This window comes from Macaca mulatta, chromosome 15 (assembly GCF_049350105.2).
Source record: "Macaca mulatta isolate MMU2019108-1 chromosome 15, T2T-MMU8v2.0, whole genome shotgun sequence".
In the NCBI taxonomy this organism is placed as follows: domain Eukaryota; kingdom Metazoa; phylum Chordata; class Mammalia; order Primates; family Cercopithecidae; genus Macaca; species Macaca mulatta.
The window spans coordinates 9092604-9120190 of NC_133420.1; the positions used below are offsets into that span (position 1 = coordinate 9092604).

Consider the following 27587-nt stretch of genomic DNA (forward strand, 5'->3'; position numbering starts at 1 on the left):
GGAGGTTGAGGCTACAGTGAGTTATAATTGTGCTACTGCACTCCACCCTGGGCAACAGAAGGAGGCCCTGTCTCAAAGAAGAAGAAAAAAAAAAAAGACTCGGCCAGGCGTGGTGGCTCATGCCTGTAATCCCAGCACTTTGGGATGCCCAGGCAGGCGGATCACCAGGTCAGGAGATCGAAACCATCCTGGCTAACACAGTGAAACTCCGTCTCTACTAAAAATACAAAAAAATAGCCCCCTGGCTAACACGGTGAAACTCCGTCTTTACTAAAAATACAAAAAAATAGCCCATCACGGGCGCCTGTAGTCCCAGCTTCTCGGGAGGCTGAGGCAGGAAAATGGCGTGAACCTGGGAGGCAGAGCTTGCAGTGAGCTCAGATCGCGCCACTGCACTCCAGCCTGGGCAACAGAAAGAGACTCCGTCTCAAAAAAAAAAAAAAAAAAACAAAAAAAAACCCCAAAAAAACAGTATTAAAATATAATCCTCAATTTTTTTTTTGGAGGAAGGGGCCCACCAAGGCAAAAGTGGCTGGAGTCCATGAATGTCCTATGCAACCCTGCGAGGAAGTCTGTCTTTTGGGGTGCTGCTCTCCTTCATCTCCCCTCCCCCTACCAGTCCCACTTCCGCTGTGGGTTCAGTTTGGAGGCCACTTCCTCCAGGCAGCCCTCCAGGCTGACTCCAGCCACAACAGATGGGAAGTCCTTGGTAACTGTTTAAGATTGGTGTCCTTACCCAGCCAGGAATCCTTGGGCACAGGGGCCCTCCCAGGACTAGCTACATAATTTGTCGGGCCCAGTTAAACAAAAATGTTAGGGCTTTTGTTCAAACATTTTAAATAATTTCTAGAGGCCACAGACAGCATTAAACTAAGCCGCCCTGGGGGTACCTCAGCCTAGCACTGCACCCAGCAGGTGCTCACGGTGCACGTTGGGGGGGCATTAGTTGATGAGTTGGGTGATGCCGAGGAACCTCATGGCCAATCCCAGGCCACTACGGGCAGACTCACCAAGTGCTCCCTGGAGAAGGTGCAGGCGACTGCCTGGGGGCCGAAGGCCACGCGGCACTGCTCGTTGGCGCTGTAGTAGAGGCCAGGCTGCGCCTCCGGGTGGCGCCCCGCGGACCCAGGCTGAGGCCGCGGGGGGTCCCACACGCAGCGCGCCCGTCCTGCGCTGTGACAAGGCCCGGCTCAGGCCCAGGGTGTACACCGAGAGGAGGCGGGACGGAGGAGCGTGCACGGGGATGGAAGCGTTTGGAAGCGTGGCCTTTTGTGAGTGGGAACAGGAGTTGTCGGCCCGAGCCCCCCACCAGGAGCCAGCTCTGGGCTGGGACCAAGACTAAGGCTCCGGTCCGCGCGGAGGTGAGTGGCCAGCAGAGGGAGAGACAACGGAGGCACAGGTCGGAGTGGGATGGAGCAGATGCACGTTAGGCCCGGGAGCGGTACGGTGGGTGAGAAGGGGACGCAGGGGTACATGTACGCGGGCGGGGGAGATAGGGGTGTGGGGCTGATGGAGCGTGGAAAGTGGACGGAGGGGTCAGCACGGGTGGAGGCAGACGAAGGGTACCGGGGTGAATTGAGGGGGTGGGCGCAGGAACCGGGTGGGTGCAGGAACGGGGTGGGCGCAGGGGGCTGAGATGGAGGGGTGGATGGAGGAGGGTAGGATGCAGGGGTGGGTGTAGGCAAGTGGGAGAGAATGTGGACGGAAGGGTGGCCGCAGAGCGTGGGACAGCGCGGGGGGAGGCGCAGGGGGTTGGGCAGGTAGGTGGGACGGAGCGGTGGGTGCAGGGGTTGGGACGCGGGGCGGGAGCTACCTGAGCAGGCTCAGCAGCTGCCGGCGGCTGCAGGGGGACCAGGCGAGGCCAGCGCGGGGCGCGGCGCCGTCTGAAGCCATCACGTGTCCGCTGGGGCCGCAGCCGCTGCCAGGCGCGCCGTCGTGCTCCAGGCCGAAGCTGGTAGGTGGGGAGCTATGCTAAGGCGACAGGCAGGGGCGGGGGCAGGATCGGGGTCGGCGAGTCCGGGCCCGGCGCCCTAGTGCCGCAGGGCCAGCGAGTTTTCGGACCCGGGTCGACCCCTGACGCCGCCACCTGCTAACCGGGCGCAGTGCAGAGGGCCTTGTGCGCCCAGCGTCAGTTTTCCCCAGAAGGGAGCGCTAGCCCGGCAGGGTGGCTCCCGCATCTTTTGCTAATAAATATCAAAAGGCTTTAAAAACGTGCAAGCCACATTAATTCACAGTGTTAGGAGTCTGTGGAGAGGGGGGGACTGGTCGGGGCCTTGAGGGGCTGAGCTCTGGGGACTGTTGACATGGATGTGTTGAGCGTGAAATTCATCTACTGTGAGTAAAGCACGATTTTAAAGTTCAGTTAAAATGTGCTTGCCCTTGGCCATTGTTTGCATTCCTAGGCCAGGAAGGTGAACCGTTTCCAAACTGTCACAACAGAGCTTGCTTTCCCCAAAGCAGAACTGATGGAGGACTACTAATGAGGTGGGAGAGGCCAGGCACCGGTGAGGTAGGAGGTGGACTCTACTCTGGAGGCCCCGCTTGGACAGGGGACCAGAGGACTAGCTAAAACAGGGAGGGGTGGGAAGCCCCCTTCCATAAGACAGACCCACCAGTGCGCCATGTCAGTTTACCATTGCCATGGCAACACCCAAAAGTTACCGCCCTTTTTCCATGATGAAAACCCGGAAATTACTGCTCTTTTTCTAGAAATTTCTGCATAATCTGGTCCCTTAATTTGCATATAATTAAAAGTGGGTATAACTAGGACTGCAGCCCTGCCTTTGAGCTGCTCTTTTGGGCACAGTGTCTATGGGGTAGCCCTGCTTCAAAAGGGCTACGCTGCACTGTACAGAGTCACAGGGCTGCACACTCTGACCACTGCTATGTCAATCAAAGTTGCGGTCTAACACCACCTGCTCCCTCTTGAATTCTTTCCTGGGTGAAGCCAAGAACCCTCCCAGGCTAAGCCCCTGTTTGGGGGCTTATCTGTTCTGCATCACAGGAGCAAAAGGAAACTATGCTTCCTGTGAGGGAGAAGGAGCCCTGCCTTGCCCCACACCCAGGAACCCTGCCTCGACCCTCCCAGGCTCAGAGGGGTTGAAAGGGGTCGGGTGGGGGTTGGTGGGCAAGGAAGGTAGAAATTCACTTTTCACTTTAGAAATCTCTGCACTGGGCTGGGCACAGCTGTAATCCCAGCACTTTGGCCGGCCGAGGCGGGCAGATCACGAGGTCAGGAGATCGAGACCATCCTGGTTAACATGGTGAAACCCCATCTCTACCAAAAAATACAAAAAATTAGCCAGGCATGGTGGTGGGCGCCTGTAGTCCCAGCTACTCAGGAGGCTGAGGCAGGAGAATGATGTGAACCCGGGAGGCGGAGCTTGCAGTGAACCGAGATTGCGCCACTGCACTCTGGCCTGGGCGACAGAGCAAGACTCCATCTCAAAAAAAAAAAAACGAAAGAAAGAAATCTCTGCACTGCTTGAATTTTTACAACAATTGGGTATTATTTTCAGACTTAAAAAACTAAAGAATTGAAAAGAAACCCATCACTCTAGGTAAATGGTTATAGGTAGGAGCGAAGGTTTGCACACAAGAATGTATAATGTTCACAACAGGAAGATGTGTTCAGGCAACCTAGACATCCAAGGAGAGGGGCCTGATTAAATAAATTACGGTACACGCCTGTAAGAGACCTGGGATAACGTTTGGGATATATTATTACATAAAGAGCAGGTAAATCCTGCACTCACTCTAGGAAGAAAAAAGAAAGGCTGGACGCAGTGGCTCACGCCTGCAATCCCAGCACTTTGGGAGGCCGAGGCAGGTGGATCACCTGAGGTCAGGAGTTCAAGACCAGCCTGACCAACATGGAGAAACCCCATCTCTTCTAAAAATACAAAATTAGCTGGGCATGGTGGCACGCGCCTGTAATCCCAGCTACTCGGGAGGCTGAGGCAGGAGAATCACTTGAACACGGGAGGTGGAGGTTGCAGTGAGCTGAGATCGCGCCATTGCACTCCAGCTTGGGCAACAAGAGCGAAACTCTGCCTCAAAAAAAAAGAAAAAGAAAAAAGAAATAGCAGGTAACAAAGCAATGAACAGCATAATCACAATTTCCCTTTAATTCAGGGATCCAAACTAAATCCCAATTTTGCAAATAAAAAATATGTGCGTGTGTGTAAAGAAAAGACTGAAATTAAATACAAAATGTGAAGAGACATTATCTCTAAATGGTGGGATTTGAGATAGTTTTTACAGCCTGCTTTTTCTTTACCTGAATATTTCCAGAGAAGTTATTTTCTACCTGCTAAAGGTGTTTTGCTCGTCTTTTGGAAAAAAAGTTTCTTTAATCAAACAGTATCAGGTTCCCCTGTCCTCACACCCACCCTTCTGAGTCTGTTGGGGTGAGGGGTACAGGCTCCTCTGGCGAAACTCTACAAGGACCCACTGCTTGCCAAGACCACCTCTGCCCCGGGTACCCAGGTCAGCTCCTTGCCAGAGCCTGGGGACAGCTGGTGGGGCTGCATACCTGTGCCCGATCTCATGGGCGATGGTGACTCCCAGGTCGAAGCCAGTGTCCTCGGTAATGAGGCAGCTCCAGGTTGGGGAGCAGGCACCACCCAGCTGGGTGACTCCCCGCACCTGCCGGTTACCATCAGGCAACTCCAGGTCAAACCTCGGTGAGAGAAAACAGTCATTTGGGTGGTGCCAAGGCACGTGGCTGCCCCAGGATCACCTTTGCAGAGGGCAGGAAGCCGAGGGTGCAGCCTTCCCAGGCTGGCTGACCAGCGCCCATCAGAAAGCTCGGCTACCTCGTGATATAGAGGACCAGGTCAGCGTGGCCAGGATCCGTGTCGTCCTCGGGGTTGATGGTCCGGCTCCACCCACAGACGCTCAGCAGGGACGAGGTAAGGTTGGCTGTGATATTTGGAGCACCCTGCAGATTCACAGCAAAGCCTGCGTTTAGGACACCCCAACCAGGCATGGTGCTGACTGCGGTCAGTGTGTTTCCCAGTTAGTCCTCATAACAGCCCTCTGACTAGCCCGTGTTAGGGGTGAGACAACTGAGGCTCAGAGAAGTAGTCAGGCAGCCTGTGCTGAGTGCTGGATAGAGCTGGGAGGGCAGCTGGTCCATCTGGCTGAATGTGTTCTGTGACCCATGCTGCTTGGGGCATCCAGGACAAAAGGTTTTTTTTTTTTTTGAGACGGAGTCTTGCTCTGTCGCCCAGGCTGGAGTGCAGTGGCCGGATCTCAGCTCACTGCAAGCTCCGCCTCCCGGGTTCACGCCATTCTCCTGCCTCAGCCTCCCAAGTAGCTGGGACTACAGGCGCCCGCCACCTCGCCCAGCTAGTGTTTTGTATTTTTTTTTTAGTAGAGATGGGGTTTCACCAGGTTAGCCAGGATGGTTTCGATCTCCTGACCTTGCGATCCGCCCATCTCGGCCTCCCAAAGTGCTGGGATTACAGGCTTGAGCCACCGCGCCCGGCCGACAAGAGGTTAAAGAGGATGGAGACGCGATGACTTGGGCTTCCCGCTCTGTATAGCGTGCTGAGCTCCAGCTCCATGCCTACCTCGGGCTCTGTCAGAATGACCATCTTCACCAGGTGCACCCGAAACTGAGCCCCCAGGGACGGGTCCCGAAGCAGTTCTGCCCCCTGTGGAAGGGCAAATGAGAGAGGTAACCTGTCGGGTGGGCATTGCCAGCCCCAGGCAGCTGCTGACTCCCAGGGGCCCCAGGGTGTGAAGGGCTGGAGAGCATGTGTGGGAAGCATGTGTGGGAAGCGGGGGCTCCTAAAATGCGATGCACAGTCAGCCAGGCCTCTGCTGCTCCTCAGCTCATGGCTCAGGAAGGCCAACTAACGCAAGGAAAATAAACTCCAAAGCAAGGGGATGAGAGCACACAGACAGTCATGAGTTGGATATTCCGGTCAAATGCTGCTCCTCTCAGACCACAGATTCCTCTCAGATTACAGGAGCCTGCCATCATGCCCAGATAATTTTTGTATTTTTAGTAGATACAGGGTTTCACCATGTTAGCCAGGCTGGTCTCGAACTCCTGACTTCAGGTGATGCACCCGCCTTGGCCTCCCAAAGTGCTGGGATTATAGGCATGAGCCACTGCGCCCGGCGTTGTTTGTCTTTCTGAGACGGCCGATAGTGGGGTAGAGCTTCTCTGCCCACCCTTCACTTTCAAGTGAAGGGGGGCTGCAGGGATTCAGGTGCTAGCAAGAAATGAAGGTGGCCATCTCCTTTGCCAGCAGTCTCTATTTAGACTTCAGACTGGTTACCTGTCCTCGCCACCCTGAGTAGGGGACGAGAGAAGGAGAGAGGGCAGGGTCGGGGTACAGAGGGCAGTGTGAGCAGCCCACACCCCGTTTGCCAGGGTTGTGTTAGCTGAGCCTCCTGGGGGTCAAATGGATACTAAGGAAGAGGCCAGGCTTGAAGGTGGCCCCAGATGAAGGGATTTGAGTAGCGAGAGGCTGCAGGGTGTGCGTGTGCTATGGAGCTGAGAGGGGGTGTGGGACCTCACCCACCTCCACCCAGGGGAGGGAGGGAGAAGAGGAAGAGCCCCGAGCCATTCTACCTGAGTTTAACCCACTGTATTCAGACCACCAGATACACTAGCCCACAGACACCGGTCACCAGCCCTGGCCATGGGGACCTGCACAGGCCAGCGCCATCCCTGGAGGTCGCTCCCATGGGGGCACTCACGATGTTGAGGTTGGTGAGCACGTAGCGCTCTGTGTCCTCCTGGTGAGCCTGGAAGACATCGGGGCCCACGGCCACCAGCAGCTCCAGGTGTAGGATGCTGCCTGCAGCCCGCCTCTGCCTCTGCCTCTGCCTCTGCCTCTGGAAGCCGGGGGAGGGAGGGTGGCCTGGAGGGGCAGGGGAGAGCAGAGGGCAATGGTTCTAGAAAGCAAGTAGTGGAAAGCTAACAGGAGACAGGCTGGCAGGTCTTGGAAGGATGGCCTTCCGAAGTCAAGACATTGTGTGTCACCCCACCCCAACAGCTGGACCCCATTAGTGACTGGGCATGCAAAGGGCAGGGCCCAGGAGGAGCTGTTGGGCTACGGCGTCCTTTAGGTCACCCCATCAAGACAAGCTTCCTACTGCCCTGGTGGCTCTGCCCAAAGGGGAAAGCCCCTGCCCTGCCTCCTGGACCCTGCTCTGGGCACAGGTGTTTCATGAGTAACATCATGGACCGCGACAGGAAACTGAACACAAGTGGAGCCTGGTGGTCTCTTGGGAAGCAGGGGCCCAGGCCAGCCCTCATTGTCCTCTCCCAAGGGAGCCCTTAGAGGGCCAGGGACCCTGGGCAATGATCTCCCAGTCCCTCAGGAGCGGCGGAGCTAGAAGGACCCAGGCTATGGGATACCCAGACAGCATCGGCTGCATCCACCCCCCCGGCTGGATGGCCCCAAGCACTGGTCAGTGTGCATCTGGCCCAGACCACAAAGAACCAGGTCACAAGGTGGGCCTTGCCCTCCCGTTCCCCCTGACCACTAGCCCACCTGCCTCTGGCCCCCATCAGCCGTTAGTCAAGTTGTCAATGGCCCTACTGGGAAGGGGGCTCACACCCGGAGACGGTCACACACAGGGCCTGTGGGCAACGGGGACAGGCCTTTATCATAAGGAAATCCATGGCCTTAGGAGGGAGGATTAGGAGGGAGGGAGCCTGAGCCAGCACCTATCTTGTTTCCCACAGAAGGAATAAATATTTACATCCACGGCCAGAAACCCCAAGAGCTCCTGAAAACCAGCCAGCTCAGCAGAGGCCATGGGGCAGAAGGGGCCAGCCAATTGGTGACCATTCCCTTGTGACATTTAACAGAAGCTAGGGTTAGAACCCTGGCCTGGCTGGAACATCCAGACCAGTTTTTATCAACTTGGCAGGAAGTAACAGAGTTAATTAACAGGGGTGACAGCAGCTTCTCTGACCTTCTCCTGCCAGATCCACCAAAAATCCCAGACCACTGACTCAATGGTGAGATACCCCTTGAAAGTCCTGAGAAACTTCCCTGGGAGAGGAGACACCAGGACAAGTACCTTTTAAGGGAGCACCAGAGCTCAAGTAAGAAGACACAGCCTGTGGCTCCAATGCCTGAAGAAAACTCTGCAAGACAAAAAGAGATGGATGGGGCTGGGTGCAGTGGCTCACGCCTGTAATCCTAACACTTGGAGAGACTGAGGTGGGAGGATCACTTGATCCAGGAGTTTGAGACCAGCCGGGGCAACATAACAAGTCCCCATGTCAAAAAAAAAAGAAGAAGAAAGACAGAAAGTCAAAGACAGAAAGACAGAAGAAAGGAAGGAAGGAAGGAGGGAGGGAAGGAGGGAGGGAGGGAGGGAGGGAAGGAAGGAAGGAAGGAAGGAAGGAAGGAAGGAAGGAAGGAAGGAAGGAGGAAAGAAAGAAGAAAAAGATACGGATGAAGAAAGAGACAGGAAGCAGGAGGTGGGTGAGGCCAACCAAGAAGGAGAGGGGGAAATCAGAGACAGGGAGCGGGAGAGGAAGGGAGAGGCAGAGAAGAGCAACCCACATAGTTTGGGACAAACTAGTATCTGTCTGTTCAGCTTCACTGGATGAGCAGGTCGTACTGAGACACCGACTCCCTCTTCAGTGAGCACACTTCATCCCCCAAAACCCCAAGTGCAGACTTCCCTGCCCAGCGCAAACCCCAGAGCTGATGTAGTCAGCTGTTTGGCACTCCCCTCGCCCCAGGTAGCTCAGAATACCCCACCGAGAGGCTCCCGGAATACCTGCAAATGCGCCCACCTGCTGGAAATGGGAGGGTCCCCAGCAGCCCAGGAGAAAGCCACAGGCAAGGATTCCGGCCACACAGAGGGAAGGGCATCTTGCCCGGGGGTGACGCTGGCGCATCCTCAGGAGAGCCAGCCTGCAGAGTGGAGCAGAGTGAGAGGGGGCCTTGGTGACTGGGAATCTGGCCAGCGTGGAATGGACAGGCCTGCTCGCTGGGCGGGACGATCAGGCAGTGTTTACTCTTGGAAGCTTCCTGCCAGGGCAGGGGCCGTGGCTAGGGTGGGCGGCCTGCAGCTCCTCCTGCTGCAGCCTGGACCTTGCTCTAAGATGGCTGCAGTTCAGGGTACCCCGCAGCCCAGTCCTACACTCCAGAGAGCTCTCCGGATGTGCACACCCACCTCCTCAGAGGAGGCCTAGCCATCTAGAAGGGACACTGGACCAGAAACCCGCAGACGGGGGTTCACGAGGATGCCAGGACCTTGGGCTGGCTCTCTCTCTGGGGTCCCCGCTCCCATCTGACAGATGAAAGGCTGTGCAAAAGACATCGAGGTTCTGGCTCAACTCTCCGCCTACTCTGTGCCTGTGCCTGATGGGGAGAGTCGCAGAAGCAGGCTGCATAGCACCAGATCTCGGCATCATCACAAACCGCCTGGCAATCCCCCTCACCTCCTGGAAGGCTCTCTTCACATGCTCCAAACCACTCTTTTACACCCCTCACACCCACACAGCCGCACAAGCTGATGACCATCAGGGGGATACACCTTGTGTTTCCACCCCTCAAAGTGCAGCCTCTCCTCCTCTGCAATCAGGGAGGACGCACCTACACTCCCTGCCAGGCCCTGGCTCTGGATCCCTTCCCAGCTCTCTTCTCCTGCATCGTTAGTTTCTGTCCCTCTGCTAGAGCCATTCATTCATTCCTTCAGCCAACAAATGTTTCACTGAGCCCCTGAAACAGGCCAGGCTCTGTGCTAGACACCAGGAAAGCAGCCACGAGCCAGGCAGACAGCAGCGTCAGCCTCTCACAGCTTAAATTCTAGGAAAGAGAGCCAGACAGCACAGTTGCTAGACAAACACGTGTTGTGTATGTAGTCTGTTCAAAGGTGGTAAGTGTCTTGGAGAAAAATACAGCAGAATAAAGGAATGGGGGGCTGGAGGGGAGGGTGTGCTTCTATGCAGGAACGTAAGGAGGCTGTTGGAGAAGGGGGCATGCTTAGATGTCGAGATCCTAGTACCTGGCTCACCCCATCAGCATACATGACTCTGCTAGCAGTCTCTTTTTTGGTTTTTGTTTTTTGAGACAGAGTCTTGCCGTGTCACCCAGGCTGGAGTGCACTGGCACGATCTCGGCTCACTGCAGCCTCCATCACCCAGGTTCAAGTGATTCTCCTGCCTCAGCCTCCCTCGTGGCTGGGATTACAGGTGCCTGCCACCACGCCTGGCTAGTTACTGTATATTTAGTAGAGGTGGGGTTTCGCCATGTTGGCCAAGCTGGTCTCAAACTCCTGACCTCAGGTGAGCTGACCGCCTCGGCCTCCCAAAGTGCTGGGATTACAGGCATGAGCCCCACCACACCCAGGCACTCTGGTGTCTCTTGCTTACAATCAACAACCTCCCCTTGACCCGCACTGTCCTCTCCCCATAGCCCTGTTTCTGGCTTTCTTTAAGAACTTGGAAACATTATTTTCAGTAGCTATCTCCACTTCCTTGCCTCCAATTCCCACATCCCACTGAAATTAATCTTTAAAAGGTCACCAATAACTTTGTGAACCCTGAAAGAGCCAATCCTTCATGATGGTTCCCAAGTCACTAACTGGGTCTAAATTCAAAGTAGGACCTAGAAGCCATTTGCTGACTAGGGTCACACACACATTCTGCATTCCTGGAAAGCCCCCTCTCTCGCTTACCTCTGGGATGGTTTCATAGCTGTCTGTTCCTATTTATGCCACCAGAATCAACCCATCGACTGTGACCCACATCAACCAATCTGAGCTCAGCAAGTATTAACCAGTGAGAACTAAGCAAGTGTGCCTTCCTCATTTGCTTAAGTGGACCAAAGTGGGAACCTGAGCAGAAGTTCTCTACAAAAGACAACCTCTTTCTTTGTTCTCTGGAATGCACCTTTGCACAGAAGGCTGCATTGCCCTGGTTTGTAAACTGCTGGAACAAAGTTTTTTTTCCTTTTTTAAAAAGAAAACCCGGGCCGGGTGCAGTGGCTCATGCCTGTAATCCCAGCACTTTGGGAGGCTGAGGCAGGCAGATCACAAGGTCAGGAGTTTGAGATCAGCCTGGCCAGCATAGTGAAACCCCATCTCTACTAAAAATACAAAAATTAGGCCAGGTGTGGTGGCTCACGCCTGTAATCCCAACACTTCGGGAGGCCTAGGCAGGTGGATCACCTGAGGTCTGGAGATCGAGACCAGCCTGGCCAACATGGAGAAACCCGATCTCTACTAAAAGTACAAAATTATTCGGGCATGGTGGCACATGCCTGTAATCCCAGCTACTTGGGAGGCTGAGGCAGAAGAGTCACTTGAACCCGGGAGGTGGAGGTTGCGGTGAGCCGAGATTGAGCCATTGCACTCCAGCCTGGGTGACAAGAGCAAAACTTCATCTCAAAAAAAAAAATACAAAAATTAGCCAGGCATGGTGGCGTGCACCTGTAGTCCCAGCTACTCGGGAGGCTGAGGCAGAAGAATTGCTTGAACCCAGGAGGTGGAGATTGTGGTGAACTGATACCACACCACTGCACTCCAGCCTGGGTAGCAGATCAAGACTCCGTCTCAAAAAAAAAAAAGAAAAAAAAAGAAATCCTTTTCAGTGGACTTGTTGACAATCTCAGTGCCATATCTGGTCCCCATCTCTCTGTCCTCGTCTTTCTCAGCCTCTCAGCAGCATCTGATGTGGTTTATTCTCCCCCTGGATTCTCTAATGCCACTCATATCCACCTCTCCTCCCACAACATTGACTGCTCCCCCTCAGCCTCCTCTGCTGCTTCACCCCTGGAGAGCCCCAAGCACCTGTTATCTGGCCTTAGCCCTTCACTCCCTATAGTGGTACTCTCTCCTTGGATGAACTAACCCAGGCTCATGGTTTCAACACTAATTATATGCTGACAATTTCCAAACCACATCTCCAGCACTGACCCTTCCCTAAGCTTAGGAATCTTAGATCCTGCTGCTGATTAGACATCTCTGTTGGTGACTGCCCATTCAAACTCAGCAAGTGTGAAAAGGAGCTCATGGCTCCACTCCCATACTTCACCCTGCCTCCCGCAGACATTTATTGAGATGATAAATGGCCACACCCAGTTGCTCAGACCAAAATCCTAGGAGCCTCACTTCCCTGTTACTCCATCAACCTTTGCCTGTTACACATGCACATCAAATCTATCCACTCCCAGCTGAGCACAGTGGCTCACACCTGTAATACTAGCACTTTGGGAGGCCAAGGCAGATGGATCACTTGAGGTCAGGAGTTTGAGACAGCCTGGCCAACATGGCGAAACCCCAGGTCTACTAAAAATACAAAAATGAGCAGTGCATGGTAGCGTGCACCTGTAATCCCAGCTACTCAGGAGGCTGAGGCAGGGGAATCACTTGAACCCAGGAGACAGAGGTTAAGGGAGGAGACCACCCCTCATATTGTCTTATGCCCAATTTCTGCTTCCAAAGAAAGAAGTAAAAACTAAAAGGTAGAAATAAAATCCACAGGCAGACAGCCTGGCGCTGCGCCCTGGGCCTGGTTAAAGATCGACCCCTGACCTAACTGGTTATGTTATCTATAGATTTCAGACGTATGGAAAAGCATTGTGAAAATCCCTGTTCTGTTCTGTTGCTTTCTGATTACCGGTGCAGGCAGCCCCGAGGCACGTGCCCCCTGCTTGCTCAATCATCACGACCCTCTCACACGGACCCCCTTAGAGTTGTAAGCCCTTAAAAGGGACAGGAATTGCACACTCCGGGAGCTCGGTTTTTGGAGACCTGAGTTTGCAGATGCTCCCAGCTAAATAAAGCCCTTTCCTTCTACAATTCAGTGTCTGAGGGTTTCTTGTCTGCGGCTCCTCCTGCTTCACAGTAAACTGGCGGGAACTCCTCCCCGTGCCTGGGCCTCAGTTTCCCCACTGTATATAGAAGATGAGCCGCTGTGAGGCTAAGCGTGGAGCAGCCCAAGGCGGGAAAGGCCCGAGAGTCCAGGACGCAGTCCAGGGACCAAGCCCGGCTCTCACTAGCCCGACCGCCCAGTGCCCCCACGCGCTGCTGCCCCACCCGGTGCTACACACACGGCGGCCCACCAGTTCCCTTGTGGCGTCCGCCTCTCTTATCCCCATCCCGGATCTTGGGGAGGTCCTCGGCTTGCCCATTCAAACTCGAGGTCGATGACCCCGGATGCCGCTGGCTAAGACTGCGGCCCAAGTCCGGTGCGGGCGAACCGCCCAGGCTGCGCGGAACCAGAGGCGGGGGCCGGGTTTCCAGCCGTTTGCGGAGAGACGAGCACTTCCGGGAACTGGAGCGTGCGCACTGAGGCACGCTGGACGCATGCGGGGTCTCTTCCGGAGCCTTTTCCTGGGCCAGGTTGCTGCGGTGAGTGTGTTTCGGCCTGGCCTGGGCAGGCCCTTGTGCTGCCGCGGCGCCGGGCCCGGGGAGGCCAGGGTCTCGGGTGGCCGCCGGCCCAGGCGCTGGACCGCAGCAGGATGGTGAAGGCGAAGGTCCCCGCCTCCAAGGGCGCCCCGAGTAGCCCGGTGGCTAAGCCGGGTCCTGTCAAGACGCTCACTCGGAAGAAAAACAAGAAGAAAAAAAGGTTTTGGAAAAGCAAGGCGCAGGAAGTAAGCAAGAAGCCAGGAAGCGGCCCCGGTGTTGTGGTGCGACCTCCAAAGGCACCAGAAGACTTTTCTCAAAACTGGAAGGCGCTGCAAGAGGTGAGGCTTGAGCGGGCCCGGGCGGAGCGCTGCGCAGCTCATTCCCGCAGAACGCGACGGAGGGAAAGACTTGGGTAGCCCCAAAAAGGACCTGTAAAGGCAGATTTGAATTGAAATCTTGTAAACATCTTTTCACAAGAAAGGTGGCCTGTTGAGGAAGGTCTCGAACTTGTTTGCATAAAATTGATGAATTATTTCAAGTACAAAAAAGCAGAGATAAACCTTTGTACCTTTTGCATAATGAACTAACTGGAATAGGTTTTACAAAGAGAAATTTAGCTTAAAATCCCGAAGGCAGCCCGGGCGCGGGGCCTCACGCCTGTAATCCCAGCACTTTGGAAGGCCGAGGCGGGCGGATCCCCCGAGGTCAAGAGTTCGAGACCAGCCCGGCCAACATGGTGAAAACCCATGTCTACTAAACAAATACAAAAAATATTAGCTTGGTGTGATGGCGCGCGCCAGCGCAGCTACTCAGGGAGGCTGAGGCAGAAGAATCGCTTGAACCCGGGAGGCAGAGGCTCTAGTAAGCCGAGATCGTGTCACTGCACTCCAGCCTGGGCAACAGAGTGAAACTCCGTCTCAAAAAAAAAAAAAAAAATCCCGAAACCAGATGAACCACCCAAGGACAGTGAAAAGAACACACTGGTGGCTGGGCCCGGCAGCTCACGCCTGTAATCCCAGCACTTTGGGAGGCCGAGGTGGGGGCGGATCACCTGAGGTCAGGAGTTCGAGACCAGCCTGGCCAACATGGTGAAACCCTGTCTCTACTAGAAATACAAAAAAATTAGCTGGGCGTGGTGGCGCGCACCTGTAGTCCCAGCTACTAGGGAGGCTGAGACAGGAGAATCACTTGAACCCGGGAGGCAGAGGTGCAGTGAGCGGAGAATGTGCCACAGCACTCCAGCCTGGGCGACAGAGCGAGACTCCATCTCAAACAACAACAACAAAAGAACGCACTGGTCTGTGTAGCAAGACAGGGAGAAAGAAGATCCCTGTGTAGAAGTGAAAAGCAGATAGCAGACATGTGATAGAGAGGGTTCTAGCAACACTTATGGTCTTGAAATAAATATTAATTGAGCTCCTAAAATGTGCACTCTGCCATGTGCTCTATGCCATGTGTGTTGCAATCCCCACAATAAGACTGTGAGGTGGACACTTTCATCATGTCTGTTGCACAGATGAGGAATTAGGCTGGAAAAGGTTAAATAGATCGTCTAAGATTGCGGCTGGGAGCTAGGTGGCTGACTCTGGAGTCCATGCTTTAATTAAAGCCTGTGTTGTACCTGCTGTCTCTCTAGTGACTGGCGCTTCTCTAGAGGTTGCCTGCTCTCTCCCAGACACTCTGCCGCGTGTGTCACTCATACATTCTTACCACATCCCTTGGAGCTCCCTTGAAGCTACTGTTAGGATCGTAGCTCACTGCTGCCTGGGCTCCAGGGATTCTCCTGCCTCAGCCTCCCGAGTAGCCCACATCTGTAATCCCAGCACTTTGGGAGGCCCAGGCAGGAGGATCACTTGAGTTCAGGAGTTCAAGTCCAGCCTGAGCAACATGGTGAGATTCCGTCTCTAAAAAAAGTAAAAAGTAGTTTTTCAAAAAAGAGATGTGATCCCCAGTGTTTGAGATGGGGCCCATAGGAGGTTTTGGGTCATGGGGGCAGATCCCTCATGAATGACTTGGTGCCCTGCCCTCAGTAATGATTAAATTCTCACTCTGCTAGTTCATTCGAGGGCTGGTTGTTTTAAAAGAGCCTAGCACCTTTCTTGCTCTCTCACCATGCAACACACCTGCTCCCCCTTCACCTTACACCATAATGGGAAGCTTCCTGCGGCCTCACCAGAAGCAGATGCTGGCACCATGCTTCTTGTACATCCTGCAAAACCATGAGCTAAATAAACCCGTTTTCTTTATAAATTACCAAACACAGGTATTCCTTTCTAGCAATGCACAATGAGCTAATACAGATGGGGTTTCACTTTCTTGCCCAGGCTGGTCTTCAACTCCTGGTTCAAGCAGTCCTCCCACCTCAGCCTCCCCAAATGCTTCTTGAACCTCCTAATGCTCTGCACAATATCTCAGTGCAGGCTTTCCTAATGATTTTCCTGTATTGACACACGGGACCAGTCAAATTCCCATGGGCAGCTTCAGGGTTCTGTGGGATTTCTTGAACACTAAACTCTTCTCCCAAGAAAAGAGCAAAATAAGTGAATGGAAGGGATGTTTGCTGTAGGGAAACTTTTGAGTTTTTTCTAATTTATCCAAGGAAGTCAGCCCTTCAGTTCTTTACCTATCACGGGAACAGGTGAGTAACACCCGCCTCATCATCGCACTGTGGTGGAGCCCACTGCAGCTGGAGATTTGAACACAGGGAGGAAGCTAGGCTCTAAGACCGCAGGAGCCTCTGCTTGGGTGACGGCCAAGCTGTGGCTGCCAGCAGTTCTTCAGCCACTCCAGCTGGACAAAAGCTTTTCTTTTTGTTTATCACACCCCCCACCTCCCTGAGACCTTCACAGCAGTAGCAAACCAGGGAATCTTGTAAAAAAAAAAAAAAAAAAAAAAAAAAAAAGGTGATTTCTGTGTAGCGGGGTGTTAGCCCAAGCTGTGAGGGAAGTTAACTCCAAAATTCTTTCTAGATAAACTAAAAAAGGAAGTGGTCTGCGGTGTCCAAACGGCCACTCAACAGGTACCTAAGGTGTGGAATGAGTTTGAAATTTTGTATGCCTGAAGGAGCAGGCGTAAAATGCATTATAATAAGATAAGCAAAGAAACAGCATTTCACCACAAGTGACTCATGAGAATGAAAAAGCTTTTTCCAAACCGTTTGAAAATGAATTTCAGTGATGCGGATGGGAATTGTATAGATGTGATCGGTGTATATGTGTGTATATACATACACACGTAAGTTTTTTTTTCAATCTGCTGTGCGTAATTTCCAAATTCAAATGTAGCCTGTATTTTATTTTGGGTCCCAGTGTCTGCTGAAACAGAAATCTCAGACCCCAGAAAAGCCTCTTGTCATCTCTCAGATGGGTTCCAAAAAGAAGCCCAAAATTATCCAGCGGAACAAAAAAGACACCTCACCTCAAGTGGCGGGAGAGGAGATGCCGGCAGGAAAAGAGCAAGAGGCCAGCAGGGGCTCTGTTCCTTCAGGCTCCAAGATGGACAGGAAGGCGCCAGGACCTCGCAGCAAGGCCAGTGGAGCAGAGCACAGTAAGAAAGGAACCAAGGAAAGGACAAATAGTGATATTGTTCCAGAACGGGGGGACATCAAGCATAAGAAGCGGAAAGCTAAGGAGGCAGCCCCGGCCCCACCCACCGAGTAAGTATCGGCCACCTCAGCACTGAGAACCGAGGCGCAGCGACTTCACCAAGGCCTGCCTCCTTATGGAGGCTGGTGGCCTCACCGCAGTCTCTCCATCACCTTACCCTAATGTCGTCTATTCCTTGTTTACTTGCTGTTACTTGTATTCCCCTAGAGTATGGGCATGATAAGGCAGGGCCTGCTTCTTCCAAGCGTTGAGCAGAGCTCAGCATTTAGTGGGTGCCAGTACATGTGTGTGGAAGGAAAGCATGCTGAAGCCAGAAAGACCCGACTATGAGGCCTGTCCCTGCTTCTTGCCAGTTGGGTGGCTTGGGGCAAGTTTCTGACGTCCTCTGTGCCTCGTGTTAGTCCTGGTGGCGTCAGAAGGAGATTGCGAGGTTGGCTCTCTTGGCTCAGTGCCTGGTGATTACTTCAACCCTGTGATGGAGCCAGGTGTGGTGCCTGTTGCCTGTGGTCCCAGCTCCTCAGGAGGCCAAGGTGGGAGGATCACTTGATCCCAGGAGGTCGAGGCTGCAGTGAGCTGTGATTGCACTTCTGCCTCCAGCCCGGGTGATGGAGTGAGACTCAAAAAAAACAAGTTAAAAGAATAAACCCGGCCGGGCGCGGTGGCTCAAGCCTGTAATCCCAGCACTTTGGGAGGCCGAGACGGGCGGATCACGAGGTCAGGAGATCGAGACCATCCTGGCTAACACGGTGAAACCCCGTCTCTACTAAAAAAATACAAAAAGCTAGCCGGGCGAGATGGCGGGCGCCTGTAGTCCCAGCTACTCGGGAGGCTGAGGCAGGAGAATGGTGTGAACCCGGGAGGCGGAGCTTGCAGTGAGCTGAGATCCAGCCACTGCACTCCAGCCTGGGCGGACAGAGCGAGACTCCGTCTCAAAAAAAAAAAAAAAAAAAAAAAAGAATAAACCCTGTGCTGGCCACCCATGTGGGGTGGACCAGGAGTCAGTGGCTATCTCTGAATGGTTCACCTGGAGGTGACGTGTTCATAAGTCACAGCGGGCTTCGTGTCGCCTGGGTGTTCAGGACATGGTCGCTGACGGCTGAGGAAGGAGCCATTTGGGGGCCTCCCTGTGTTGTGCTAGGCAGGCTGTCTGGGATAGAGTTCAGTGAGGCGGGCCCGCTCCTTCCTCTTGAGGCTTATTGTCAAGTGCAGTAGACAGACTGTAACCACAGCTGTTGCCTAAGTGTGGTCAGGATAAATCTGGTGAGGAGAAGGTGTTGGGAGCCTGGGACACGGGGGACGTGTCGGGGGACGTGTCCATTCAGTGGGTCCAGGAAGGGCTTTTCTAAGGAAATGACATTTAACCTTAGCCTAAGAGACAGATTCCCCAGGCAGGTGTTATGTACCTGCGTGAGCATCCGAGTATGGAGGGCAAAGGGTTCTGTGTTTCCATCTTACAGGCATTGTGTCTGTCTGTGTTGCCTAAGTGTTTGATAATGAACCTGTTGCTTTCATAATTAAAATGCTAGCACTCATTACACCTGGGCGGTGGGTTATATGTTTCTGTTTTATATTCTTTGTGCTTGTCTGTGTTCCTAAATCTTAAATAATGAGTGTATTTTCTAATTAGAAAAGAGATGAGGCCGGGCGCTGTGGCTCACACCTGTAATCCCAGCTCTTTGGGAGGCCGAGGCGGGCGGATCACTTGAGGTCAGGAGTTCAAGGCCAGCCTGGCCAACATGACGAAACCCCATATCTACTAAAAATACAAAAAATTAGCTAAGCGTGGTAGTGGGCGCCTGTAATCCCAGCTACTAGGGAGGCTGAGGCAAGAGAGTTGCTTGAACCTGGGAGGCAAAAGTTGCAGTGAGCCAAGATCGTGCCACTGCACTCCAGGCTGGGTGACCCAGTGAGACTCCATCTCAAAAAAAAAAAAAAAAAGGAAAATGTCAAGATAATCAAAATAGCAGAAGCAGCAGGGCCACGGTCGGGGTGTCTGGGGCCAGCCTGTGGGAGAGGCAGGCCGTGCCATCGCCCCACTCACCTGCACAGTCAGCCGCACAGCCCCGCCCCGCCAGTTGCACTAGGCTCTTCTGGTGATCAGCTTGTTACCTTTGCCTTTTAGGGAAGACATCTGGTTTGACGACGTGGACCCGGCGGATATCGAAGCTGCCATAGGTCCAGAGGCGGCCAAGATAGCGAGGAAACAGTTGGGTCAGAGCGAGGGCAGCGTCAGCCTCAGCCTCGTGAAAGAGCAGGCCTTCGGCGGGTACGCTGGTCTCAGGGAGCGGGCTCTGCTGGGGATGCTTAGCCATAGAGGGCGGGGCTTCTTCAAGGAAGAGGATACTTTCGTCTCCCCGAGGTGAATGGAGCAAGCACCTCCCAGGGTCCTGCTAAGAACCAGGACCACACAGAGCTTGTCACGTGGATGCAAATGAGTGCGGGGCAGAGAGCTTGCTGACACTTAGTCTGTGGATCCCTGGGGCTCTGACCTGGAGCCCTGTGTCCTGCCATGTTTATTAAACTAGAGCCTTTGGTTACCCTTCAGCCTGACAAGAGCCTTAGCCTTGGACTGTGAGATGGTGGGCGTGGGCCCTAAGGGGGAGGACAGCGTGGCAGCCCGTGTGTCCATCGTGAACCAGTATGGGAAGTGCGTTTATGATAAGTACGTCAAACCAACCGAGCCCGTGACGGACTATAGGACAGCGGTCAGTGGGATTCGGCCTGAGAACCTCAAGCAGGGTATGTCATCTGCAGCTCAGGAACTTAGAAGGGAAAGTCGTAACTGGATGCATTTTCTCCCTTTTGTTCCCTTTTGCTTCTGAGACACTCACTGTAGCTAGTTTCGATGCGTCTTGTCTCCTCTTGGGGCGATGGGGTTTCAAATACAAAGGGCATCCTTAGATGGCTTTACACCCATTTCTGCCTTGCACTTCATTGCCTCCTGTCCACCGACTTGAAGACCAGGCCAGTAGCCGGGCATGGTGGCTCGTGCCTGTAGTCCCAGCTACTCAGGAGCCCAAGAAGGGAGGATTACTTGAGCCCAGGAATTCAAGTCCAGCCTGGACGACATAGGGAGACCTTGTTTCTAAAAAAAAATTTTCTTTTTTTTTGAGATGGAGTCTCGTTCTGTCGCCCAGGCTGGAGTGCAGTGGCGCGATCTCAGCTCACTGCAAGCTCCGCCTCCCGGGTTCACGCCATTCTCCTGCCTCAGCCTCCCGAGTAGCTGGGACTACAGGTGCCCTCCACCTCGCCTGGCTAGTTTTTTGTATTTTTTTAGTAGAGATGGGGTTTCACCGTGTTAGCCAGGATGGTCTCGATCTCCTGACCTCGTGATCCTCCTGTCTCGGCCTCCCAAAGTGCTGGGATTACAGGCTTGAGCCACCGCACCCAGCCTTTTTTTTTTTTTTTTTGAGATGGAGTTTTGCTGTTGTTGCCCAGGCTGAAGTGCAATAGCATAATCTCGGCTCACTGCAACCTCTGCCTCCTGGGTTCAAGCGATTCTCCTGCCTCAGCCTCCTGAGTAGCTGGAATTGCAGGCATGTGCCACCACGCCCTACCAATTTTGTATTTACTAGAGACAGGGTTTCTTCATGTTGGTCAGGCTGGTCTCGAACTCCCAACCTCAGGTAATCTGCCCACCTCGGCCTCCCAGAGTGCTGGGATTACAGGCATGAGCCACCGCGCCTGGCCTTCTAAAAGACGTTTTTAAAAAATTAGCTGGTCCTACTTGGCTCGGGCCACCCTTGGTCTAGTAAGCCCTGTTTGGGAAGTACAGGTGGGATTGGTGTTGGGGTGGTCCCCAAAAGCAGGCAGGGCTGCCTCTGGAGCCCAGGGCCTAGGGCAACACATCTCTGCCCGTTTTTGTGGGGGCAGTTTTGTTTTTATTTCCATTAGGAAAATTGTCAAGTAAATTATGAGGTTGAATAGGCAGAACCGCGCTGCCAGGCGGCTCTAAAAGTTTCTCAGTGCCTACACTCAACATATGCTCTCCTCCAGCCACGAGCCGACTTTGCAGACTGTGAGGAGCACTTTATTCCTCTCCTCAGAGGTGGTCCTCGCAGCCACCCCTGCCAGGGGCCCACAAGGCACTTCTCCCAGGGGGGTGGGTGGATGTGGTGGCTTCGAGTCACCCTCCACAGTGGCATTGCTGGCCTGACCCTTTGTCTTAGGGCTGGCCAGAGGTGGGAGCGGGGCTGCCGCCTCTAAGAATGATGGTGATGTGTGTGTTGCAAAAAACCGCTTCTTTGTGTTGATTTTCCAGGAGAACAGCTTGAAGTTGTCCAGAAGGAAGTGGCAGAGATGCTGAAGGGCAGAATTCTAGTGGGACACGCTCTGCATAATGACCTGAAGGTACTGGGTTCCCTCCTGGGGACTCGGCCTGCCCCTGCTCCTTGCGTGTTTCACTCACCTCCTTGTGCTGTGTTGTGGAGGTTTTTAAAATGGTTGAGTTTGTGCCCTGTGTTGGGAATACTTTGGTAATAATATCACATACCATGTGCTGAGTTCTTACTGTGTTTTAGGAACAATGTGAGGCTCTTGTTTTGAGAGCCCCCAGCAAAACTGGGGGTTCCCGTACCAGAGCAGCTGGCAATCCCACCCTAACAAGAAATGAAGGTGCTGATACCTCTTTTACCTGGAGGAGGGCCTAATGCCCAGTTGTCCTATACGTGACCAGGGTCCCTCTGCAGGAAACTAGTTTATCCTGGCAGATGCCCTGTGACCCGTGTTCAGGTTACGCCTGCCTGACCATCACCCTGGCCCTGGGAGCTTGCCTTTGCCTTCTTCCTGGCATCCCCGGAAAATCCCGCCTGGGGCAGCCCCTGGCTGTTCAGATGGAAGGTGCAAATTCAGACACCAGCACTGTGGGAAACAAGTTCAAAGACATACACAGACCCTGGGCAGGGCAGGCCTCATGGGTGGGGAGGGCAGCCCGTCATCCCCTGGTCATCCGAGGCAGGAATGAAGAGTCAGGCAGAGCGAGTATGTGTGTATTTACAGGAGAACAGGGTGGGGGTCACTTTGAGTTTATGGCCAAATGCCTGGATGTTGGTTTAAAGGACACAGTGGGAACAGTGGGGAGGCCAGTCTGCTAGATGGGAGAGATAGTTCTTAAGTTCTCACCTCTGCCCACCGGCTTGAAGCACTTGGGTGTGGTGAGGAGCTTGAAGCCGTTCAGAAGGAAGTGGCAGAGATGCTAATGGTCCAGCAGCAGCCTTTGCTGTAGTGCTCCCGCTGTGGTGCTCCCGCTGTGGTGCTCCCGTTATGGCACTATAGAGATCTCTTGAATCCATTAAAGATGCCAGCGGTGTTCATGCTTGTTTATAGAGGGTGAAACTGAGATGAGAACCACCCGGGCAATATCCTCACAGAAAGTCTTGTGTGCTCCTGTCATATCCCCTCAGAGACTGCCACTGTGGTAACTTGTCCTTCCCTCCTGACTCTGGCTCCATCCCTGGTAACTTGTGCAACACATGTTTAAGTCTTTCTTGAAGATTATGCTAAGGACCAGACACAGTGGCTCAGGTCTGTAATCACAGGTTTTTGGGAGGCTGAGGCTGGAGGATTGCTTGAGGCCAGGAGTTAGAGACCAGCCTGAGTAACAGGGAGACCCCATCTCTGTAAAAAATTTTTAAATTAGCCAGGTGTGGTGGCGTGTGCCTGTTGCCCCAGCTACTCAGGAGGCTGGGGTGGAAGGATCAGTTGAGCCCAGGAGGTCAAGGCTGCGGGGAGCCATGATTACCCCATAGCACTGAAGCCCAGGTGACAGAGTGAGAGCCTATCAAAAAAAAAAAAAAAAGAGAGACTGGGTGCGGTGGCTCACGCCTGTAATCCCAGCACTTTGGGAGGCTGAGGCGGGAAGATCATGAGGTCAGAAGATCAAGACCATCCTGGCTAACATGGTGAAACCCCGTCTCTACTAAAAAATACAAAAAATTAGCCGGGCATGGTGGCGGGCACCTGTAGTCCCAGCTACTCGGGAGGCTGAGGCAGGAGAATGGCGTGAACCCAGGAGGCGGTGCTTGTAGTGAGCCGAGATCGCGCCACTGCACTCCAGCCTGGGTGGCAGAGCGAGACTCTTGTCTCAAAAAAAAAAAAAAGATTGCATGCTAAGATTGCAAGATGAGCTGTTATAATGTGTTATTTCCAACTTCCTGATGTGCAGAACCAACTCAAGATACAAGTATAATATAGGAAAAAGTTGGTTGCTGGTTAATTGTTGACTGTTTTTCTCCTTCTTCCTTGATTTCAAGATTTTGTTTTTATTGTCTCTGACTGTTGGGCATCATGATGCTTAAGTCAGTGTGATAAATTTCCTCATGGAGTTTAAGTTCGTATCAGTGCCTCGTTTCGTGTGTGTGTGACATGCTTGGATTCCCTACAAGATGTTACTTGCAGGGCAGCCACGGTGGCTCACACCTGTAGTCCCACCACTTTGGGAGGCCGAGTCAGGTGGGTCACCTGAAGTCAGGAGTTCTGAGACCAGCCTGGCCAACATGGCAAAACCCTGTCTCTACTGAAAAATAACAGAAATCAGCCAGGCGTGGTGGCGGGCACTTGTAATCCCAGCTACTCAGGAGGCTGAGGCAGGAGAATCACTTGAAACCTGGAGGCGGAGGTTGCAGTCAGCCAAGATTGAGCCACTGCATTCCCGCCTGGGTGACAGAGCAAGACTATGTCACACACACACAAAGATGTTACTTGTAAAAGGTGGCGGGGGGAGGGGGTTCTGCTACTATAAACCAAAAATGAAAATGATTATCATTATATTTTCTTTTTCTAGGTACTGTTTCTTGATCATCCAAAAAAGAAGATTCGAGACACACAGAAATATAAACCTTTCAAGAGTCAAGTAAAGGTACTTAAAATGAGTGTGACTCAAGATACCGTATTTCTGTTTTGCTGGTCACTTCATTGTTTCTGGTCACTGGTGGCTGACTTGTTGGTTAAAGGGATTTTATTTTTCCTTTTAACCTTTAAAACTAGAAGGAATGTTTAAAAATAGAGTTCTGCTAATTGCTGACCTTAAAAATGATTGCAACGGAGGGCAAGTTACTTCCACTCTAACCTCTGAAACAGGGTCACTGACTAAGGGCCTGGTGCCACTGTCATATCTACTCTAGAGGGTGCCAAGGGCACAGCTGTTCTTCATCCTCCTTTTTTTTTTTTTTTAAGTCAGGGTCTTGCTCTGTCACCCAGGGTGGAGTGCAGTGGCATGATCTCGGCTCACCGTAACTGCCGCCTCCCAGGCTCAGGCAGTCCTTCCACTTTAGCGTCTGAAATAGCTGGGACTGCAGGCATATGCCACCACCCCTGGCTGATTTTTTCATTTTTTTGTAGAGATAGGGTCTTGCTATGTTGTCCTGGCTGTTGTCAAACTCCTGGGCTCAAGTGATCCGCCCTCCTTGGCCTCCTAAGTGCTGAGATTACAAGTGTGAGTCACCGTGCCTGACCAGAGCTGTCCCTCTTGAAATAAGCAGGGAGGCCTCAAGATGGGCGATGGGGATGCTGACTCCTCCCCTGGCCCTCTCCCTTGATTGGCTGATGGGGTGCATCACCAGCCCATCATGTTATAAAGAGGTTGCAGCTGGTGGCTGCCACCCTAAGTGCCATGAGCACCTCCACTGAGGGGCAAACTGTAGGTCGCTTGGGTGATGTTCAGTAGCCGACCCCTCCCTGCTGGGTGCGGTGACCCTGTGTGGGCAGAGCCTGCAGAAGCTCCCCCCTGCCTCTTCCCCCTTTGCAGAGTGGAAGGCCGTCTCTGCGACTACTTTCAGAGAAGATCCTTGGGCTCCAGGTCCAGCAGGCGGAGCACTGTTCGGTGAGTGTGTCCTGGGAGGCAGTCCATGGGGTTTGGGGCGGTTTCTCACCAGGAACCAGACATGAGTCACCTGACACAGACATGGGGGAGGAGGGGCCTGGGCACCTACTTTTCCTATGAGGCTATTGGTAAAAAAAAAAAAAAATGGCAGAGCAGAGTTACGGAATTTTGGTTAAGTTCTAAATATGCACATTTAACGAATTTAACACAACACAAAAGAACTGCATTCTCATTATTTGGAGAAAAAGTTGCCAAATAATTACAAAGCCCCCCCACCCCAGCCCTCCAGCCCTGCCCTGACCGGCCCGTTGAGCAGCTGGCTCCGCCTCTGTGGAGCAGTCACTCCCTGCAGCGTGGCCTCAGCGCTTTGGGCCCTTCGTGCCCGTCTGCTTGGTCCTTGTGCCCCTGTGCCCGGCGCCCAGCCTGCCATCACCCTGCACTCAGAAACCTAAAAAGGCAGCGTGTTTGTTGCTTCTCCTCTTTCGGTTCCCCTTTCTTCTCCTGGAAGGGGGGTCTGAGTCACAGAAGTGTGGGGACCATCAGGTCGTTGCTCCCTCTGCTTCTGTTGTGTCCTCCCTCCCCATCCTGGTGACATTTTTTGGCCGGGTCCACATCTCACTCAGTACATCCCTAGCAGAGTGGCTAGTGGGAGGGCTCAGTCATTGCGGGGTTGACTGGGCCGCAGCTATGCCTTGTCACCTGCTGGGATGTTTCGTGTCGTCTAGATTCAGGATGCCCAGGCAGCAATGAGGCTGTACATCATGGTGAAGAAGGAGTGGGAGAGCATGGCCCGAGACAGGCGTCCCCTGCTGACCGCTCCAGACCACTGCAGTGACGACACCTAGCAGCCCTGCCCTGCTGCTGCTGCTGCCCCGCTACAGAGGCAATGTGACCAGTCACAGGGACAGATCACATCTCCCCACAGTGTCTACTCTGGTGAAACCTTTTCGGAATCACGGCAGAGGGGCATGGCGTGGTGCTACTGAGAACGTCCCCCTTCCTCTTGACTTTGTGGTCTGAGGCCTGGTCTTACTGTCCATGTGTATTTGGACCCTGATGGTCGGGGTGGGGAGCAGGGGCTGCCATGAGCATGCCTGGCCATGCTTTACGAACTGCTGACTGCCTGGGCGAGGCGAGGATGGGGCCTGTGGGCCGCCAGCTTGTACAGTGCTGTCACCGCCCGTCTTCAGTGACCACTCACCCTGGGGTGAAGTGCTCAGCACCTTCCTCTTGGGGGGCCCCATTTTCCTCCTTTGTCTCAGGGGACATAACAAGCTCCACTGGGCTTGAGGGGCCCAGACCCGGTGTCTGCAGTCAGCTCCTGAGACATGGCTGGCCGGCACAACAGGTGTTACATCAGGAGCTTCCTGTGGCCGTTTGGACTTTGAGCGTTTATCTAAATTGGCCCAGGGTTGGCTGGTGGGTCACCCAGCAGAGGCTTCTCCCCATAGTGCGAGGATGTGTCGCCTGGGCACGGTGACCGCGGTTATTCCTGGAGGTCGGCAGATGTGCCGACCTTGGGCTGTTTGAGCTAGAGAAGCTATGTGACGCTAGCCAGTGGCCTGCTTGGCTAGGCCCCGGTTTGAGACTCCCCTGGGAACTAGAGTCAGGAACAGCCAGTGGCACTGACTAGGGGATGGAGTCCAAGGCGTTATTGGGCCACCTGACAGCTGGACAGAAAAGGTGCAGACGCACCGAGGACGTGATTTAAAATAAATGCAGATGTTTACTTTGAATGGAACCTGTGGAGGCTCAGTGTTGACTCTCATCTAGAATGGTCTGGAAGGACTTCCGTGTCCAGGGCGAGGTCTATAGAGGCTGCAGCATTAAGTACCCCACTGGCCAGTCACGGCGTCTTGCCAGAAACGATTAAGGCAGAAACTGGCCTTGGGCCTCTTTATTAGTCACCTAAGAGGAGTGTGAGGTGTGCCTTCTGGTCCCAGACGACCCTCCCTGCCGCCCCAAGGGAAACAGTGACCCATGGAAAGGAAGGGCAGGGAGAGGGCACACGTGGAGGAGGGGCCTGTGGGGTGTCTGTCTGCTCCCCAGCATCAGGGCTGAGCTGCTTCTCTGCCCGGGGGGCTGGGAGAAGTGGCCGCCTCCAGCCTCAGGAGCACTTTTTCTGCATAAGAAACCAGCTCCTGGAAGGAGGAAGCAGGCGGGTCAGTTTTCATGGACAGTTCCCGGGTCCAGGAGCAGTTACTCATGTGACTCAATCCAGTAGTCATGGACAGGAAACTCTGGAGAGGTCTGATGACCCCTCCTGTTGAAGATTGATTTTGGCCCAGTCATAGAGACAGGATAATGGGCAGGCGGGAGAGCAGTCTTGAAAACCATACATGTGGAGATCAAGGTCAATTCCATGCAATCATCTGTTCCAGGCCCCCGGACGCGGTGCACCCCGGCTGGGGGCTTCCACCTGGAGGGAGGCCTGGTTTGCTGAAGGCGCTTCTGTCACTCACCAGGCTGGAGGTGAAGCGCTCCTTGATCTCCTGGACCAGGGCCTTCATACTGCTGGACACCAGCTCCGGCAGGATCTCTTCTGCGGGTGGAGCAAGGAGGTCCTGAGGCCAGAGCCCCTCCTGTGCCCCTTGCCAGGAGCCCCAGAAGGACGAGGGTGGGTCACAGTCCCCCTTGGGCTTGGCATGCACAGAGCCACCTTGCAGTTCTGGAGCCCCATGCGTCCCCCTCAGCCAGGACAACCCCTAGTGTTTAGGAGATGCCAAATGTGTGGGAAGTTTCAGAGGGCTGAGAAGTGGGGTTGAGCCCGTCTTCTGTGCGCTCCTTCCCTGTCAGTTACAGGGGGAGCGGGCACCCCTGAC

General features: G+C 53.7%; 3 protein-coding genes across 15 annotated transcripts in view; 1 reads left to right on the plus strand and 2 right to left on the minus strand.

Moving 5' to 3' along the window:
* ADAMTS13 (ADAM metallopeptidase with thrombospondin type 1 motif 13) overlaps positions 1 to 13269 on the minus strand; it is a 42999-nt gene extending 29730 nt beyond the window's left edge. For 5 of the 9 annotated variants that reach the window (XR_013405320.1, XR_013405319.1, XM_077967217.1 and 2 more), the window contains exons 1-9: positions 9163 to 9284; positions 8780 to 8900; positions 8053 to 8119; positions 6718 to 6881; positions 5577 to 5660; positions 4818 to 4942; positions 4535 to 4681; positions 1814 to 1951; positions 1011 to 1173 (exon numbers count right to left, since the gene is read on the minus strand). Coding sequence is in view for 7 of the 9 variants with exons in the window: in XM_077967217.1 (XP_077823343.1) it covers positions 1011 to 1173; positions 1814 to 1951; positions 4535 to 4681; positions 4818 to 4942; positions 5577 to 5660; positions 6718 to 6881; positions 8053 to 8119; positions 8780 to 8900; positions 9163 to 9185 (1032 nt within the window). In the remaining 2 variants the exon portion in view is untranslated. Of the gene's footprint in view, positions 1 to 1010; positions 1174 to 1813; positions 1952 to 4534; positions 4682 to 4817; positions 4943 to 5576; positions 5661 to 6717; positions 6882 to 8052; positions 8120 to 8763; positions 8940 to 9162; positions 9285 to 13045 lie in introns of those variants that run through there. The other 4 variants (XM_077967214.1, XM_077967216.1, XM_077967215.1 and 1 more) reach the window with 4 other exon arrangements.
* A 48-nt stretch (positions 13270 to 13317) lies between these two features.
* REXO4 (REX4 homolog, 3'-5' exonuclease) lies at positions 13318 to 26506 on the plus strand. 3 transcript variants are annotated; one of them, XM_015116444.3, is made up of 8 exons: positions 13318 to 13679; positions 16650 to 16996; positions 19069 to 19212; positions 19492 to 19685; positions 21208 to 21296; positions 23728 to 23802; positions 24691 to 24765; positions 25491 to 26506. In XM_015116444.3, the coding sequence occupies exons 1-8, from the start codon at positions 13455 to 13457 to the stop codon at positions 25608 to 25610; spliced, it is 1269 nt and encodes a 422-aa protein (XP_014971930.3). In that variant the 5' UTR covers positions 13318 to 13454; the 3' UTR covers positions 25611 to 26506. The 3 variants fall into 3 exon arrangements, with proteins under 3 accessions (XP_014971930.3, XP_077823372.1, XP_014971931.3); XM_077967246.1 differs by having other exon boundaries at positions 16828 to 16996; XM_015116445.3 differs by lacking the exons at positions 19069 to 19212; positions 19492 to 19685 and having other exon boundaries at positions 16828 to 16996.
* A 141-nt stretch (positions 26507 to 26647) lies between these two features.
* The window catches only part of STKLD1 (serine/threonine kinase like domain containing 1), a 30453-nt gene continuing 29513 nt past the window's right edge, over positions 26648 to 27587 (minus strand). For 2 of the 3 annotated variants that reach the window (XM_077967237.1, XM_077967238.1), the window contains 2 exons: positions 27228 to 27307; positions 26648 to 26906 (listed from right to left, as the gene is read on the minus strand). In XM_077967237.1, coding sequence (XP_077823363.1) covers positions 26817 to 26906; positions 27228 to 27307 — 170 coding nt within the window. In that variant the 3' untranslated portion in view covers positions 26648 to 26816. Of the gene's footprint in view, positions 26907 to 27119; positions 27308 to 27587 lie in introns of those variants that run through there. The other variant, XM_077967235.1, reaches the window with a different exon arrangement.

Excerpts from the sequence above, each read along its gene's own strand:
- REXO4 (XM_015116444.3), top strand. The coding sequence starts at position 13,455 with ATGGTGAAGGCGAAGGTCCCCGCCTCCAAGGGCGCCCCGAGTAGCCCG. Across the intron at positions 19,213-19,491 it reads AAAGAGCAGGCCTTCGGCGG|CCTGACAAGAGCCTTAGCCT; the intron begins GTACGCTGGTCT and ends GTTACCCTTCAG. Across the intron at positions 21,297-23,727 it reads CTCTGCATAATGACCTGAAG|GTACTGTTTCTTGATCATCC; the intron begins GTACTGGGTTCC and ends TTCTTTTTCTAG.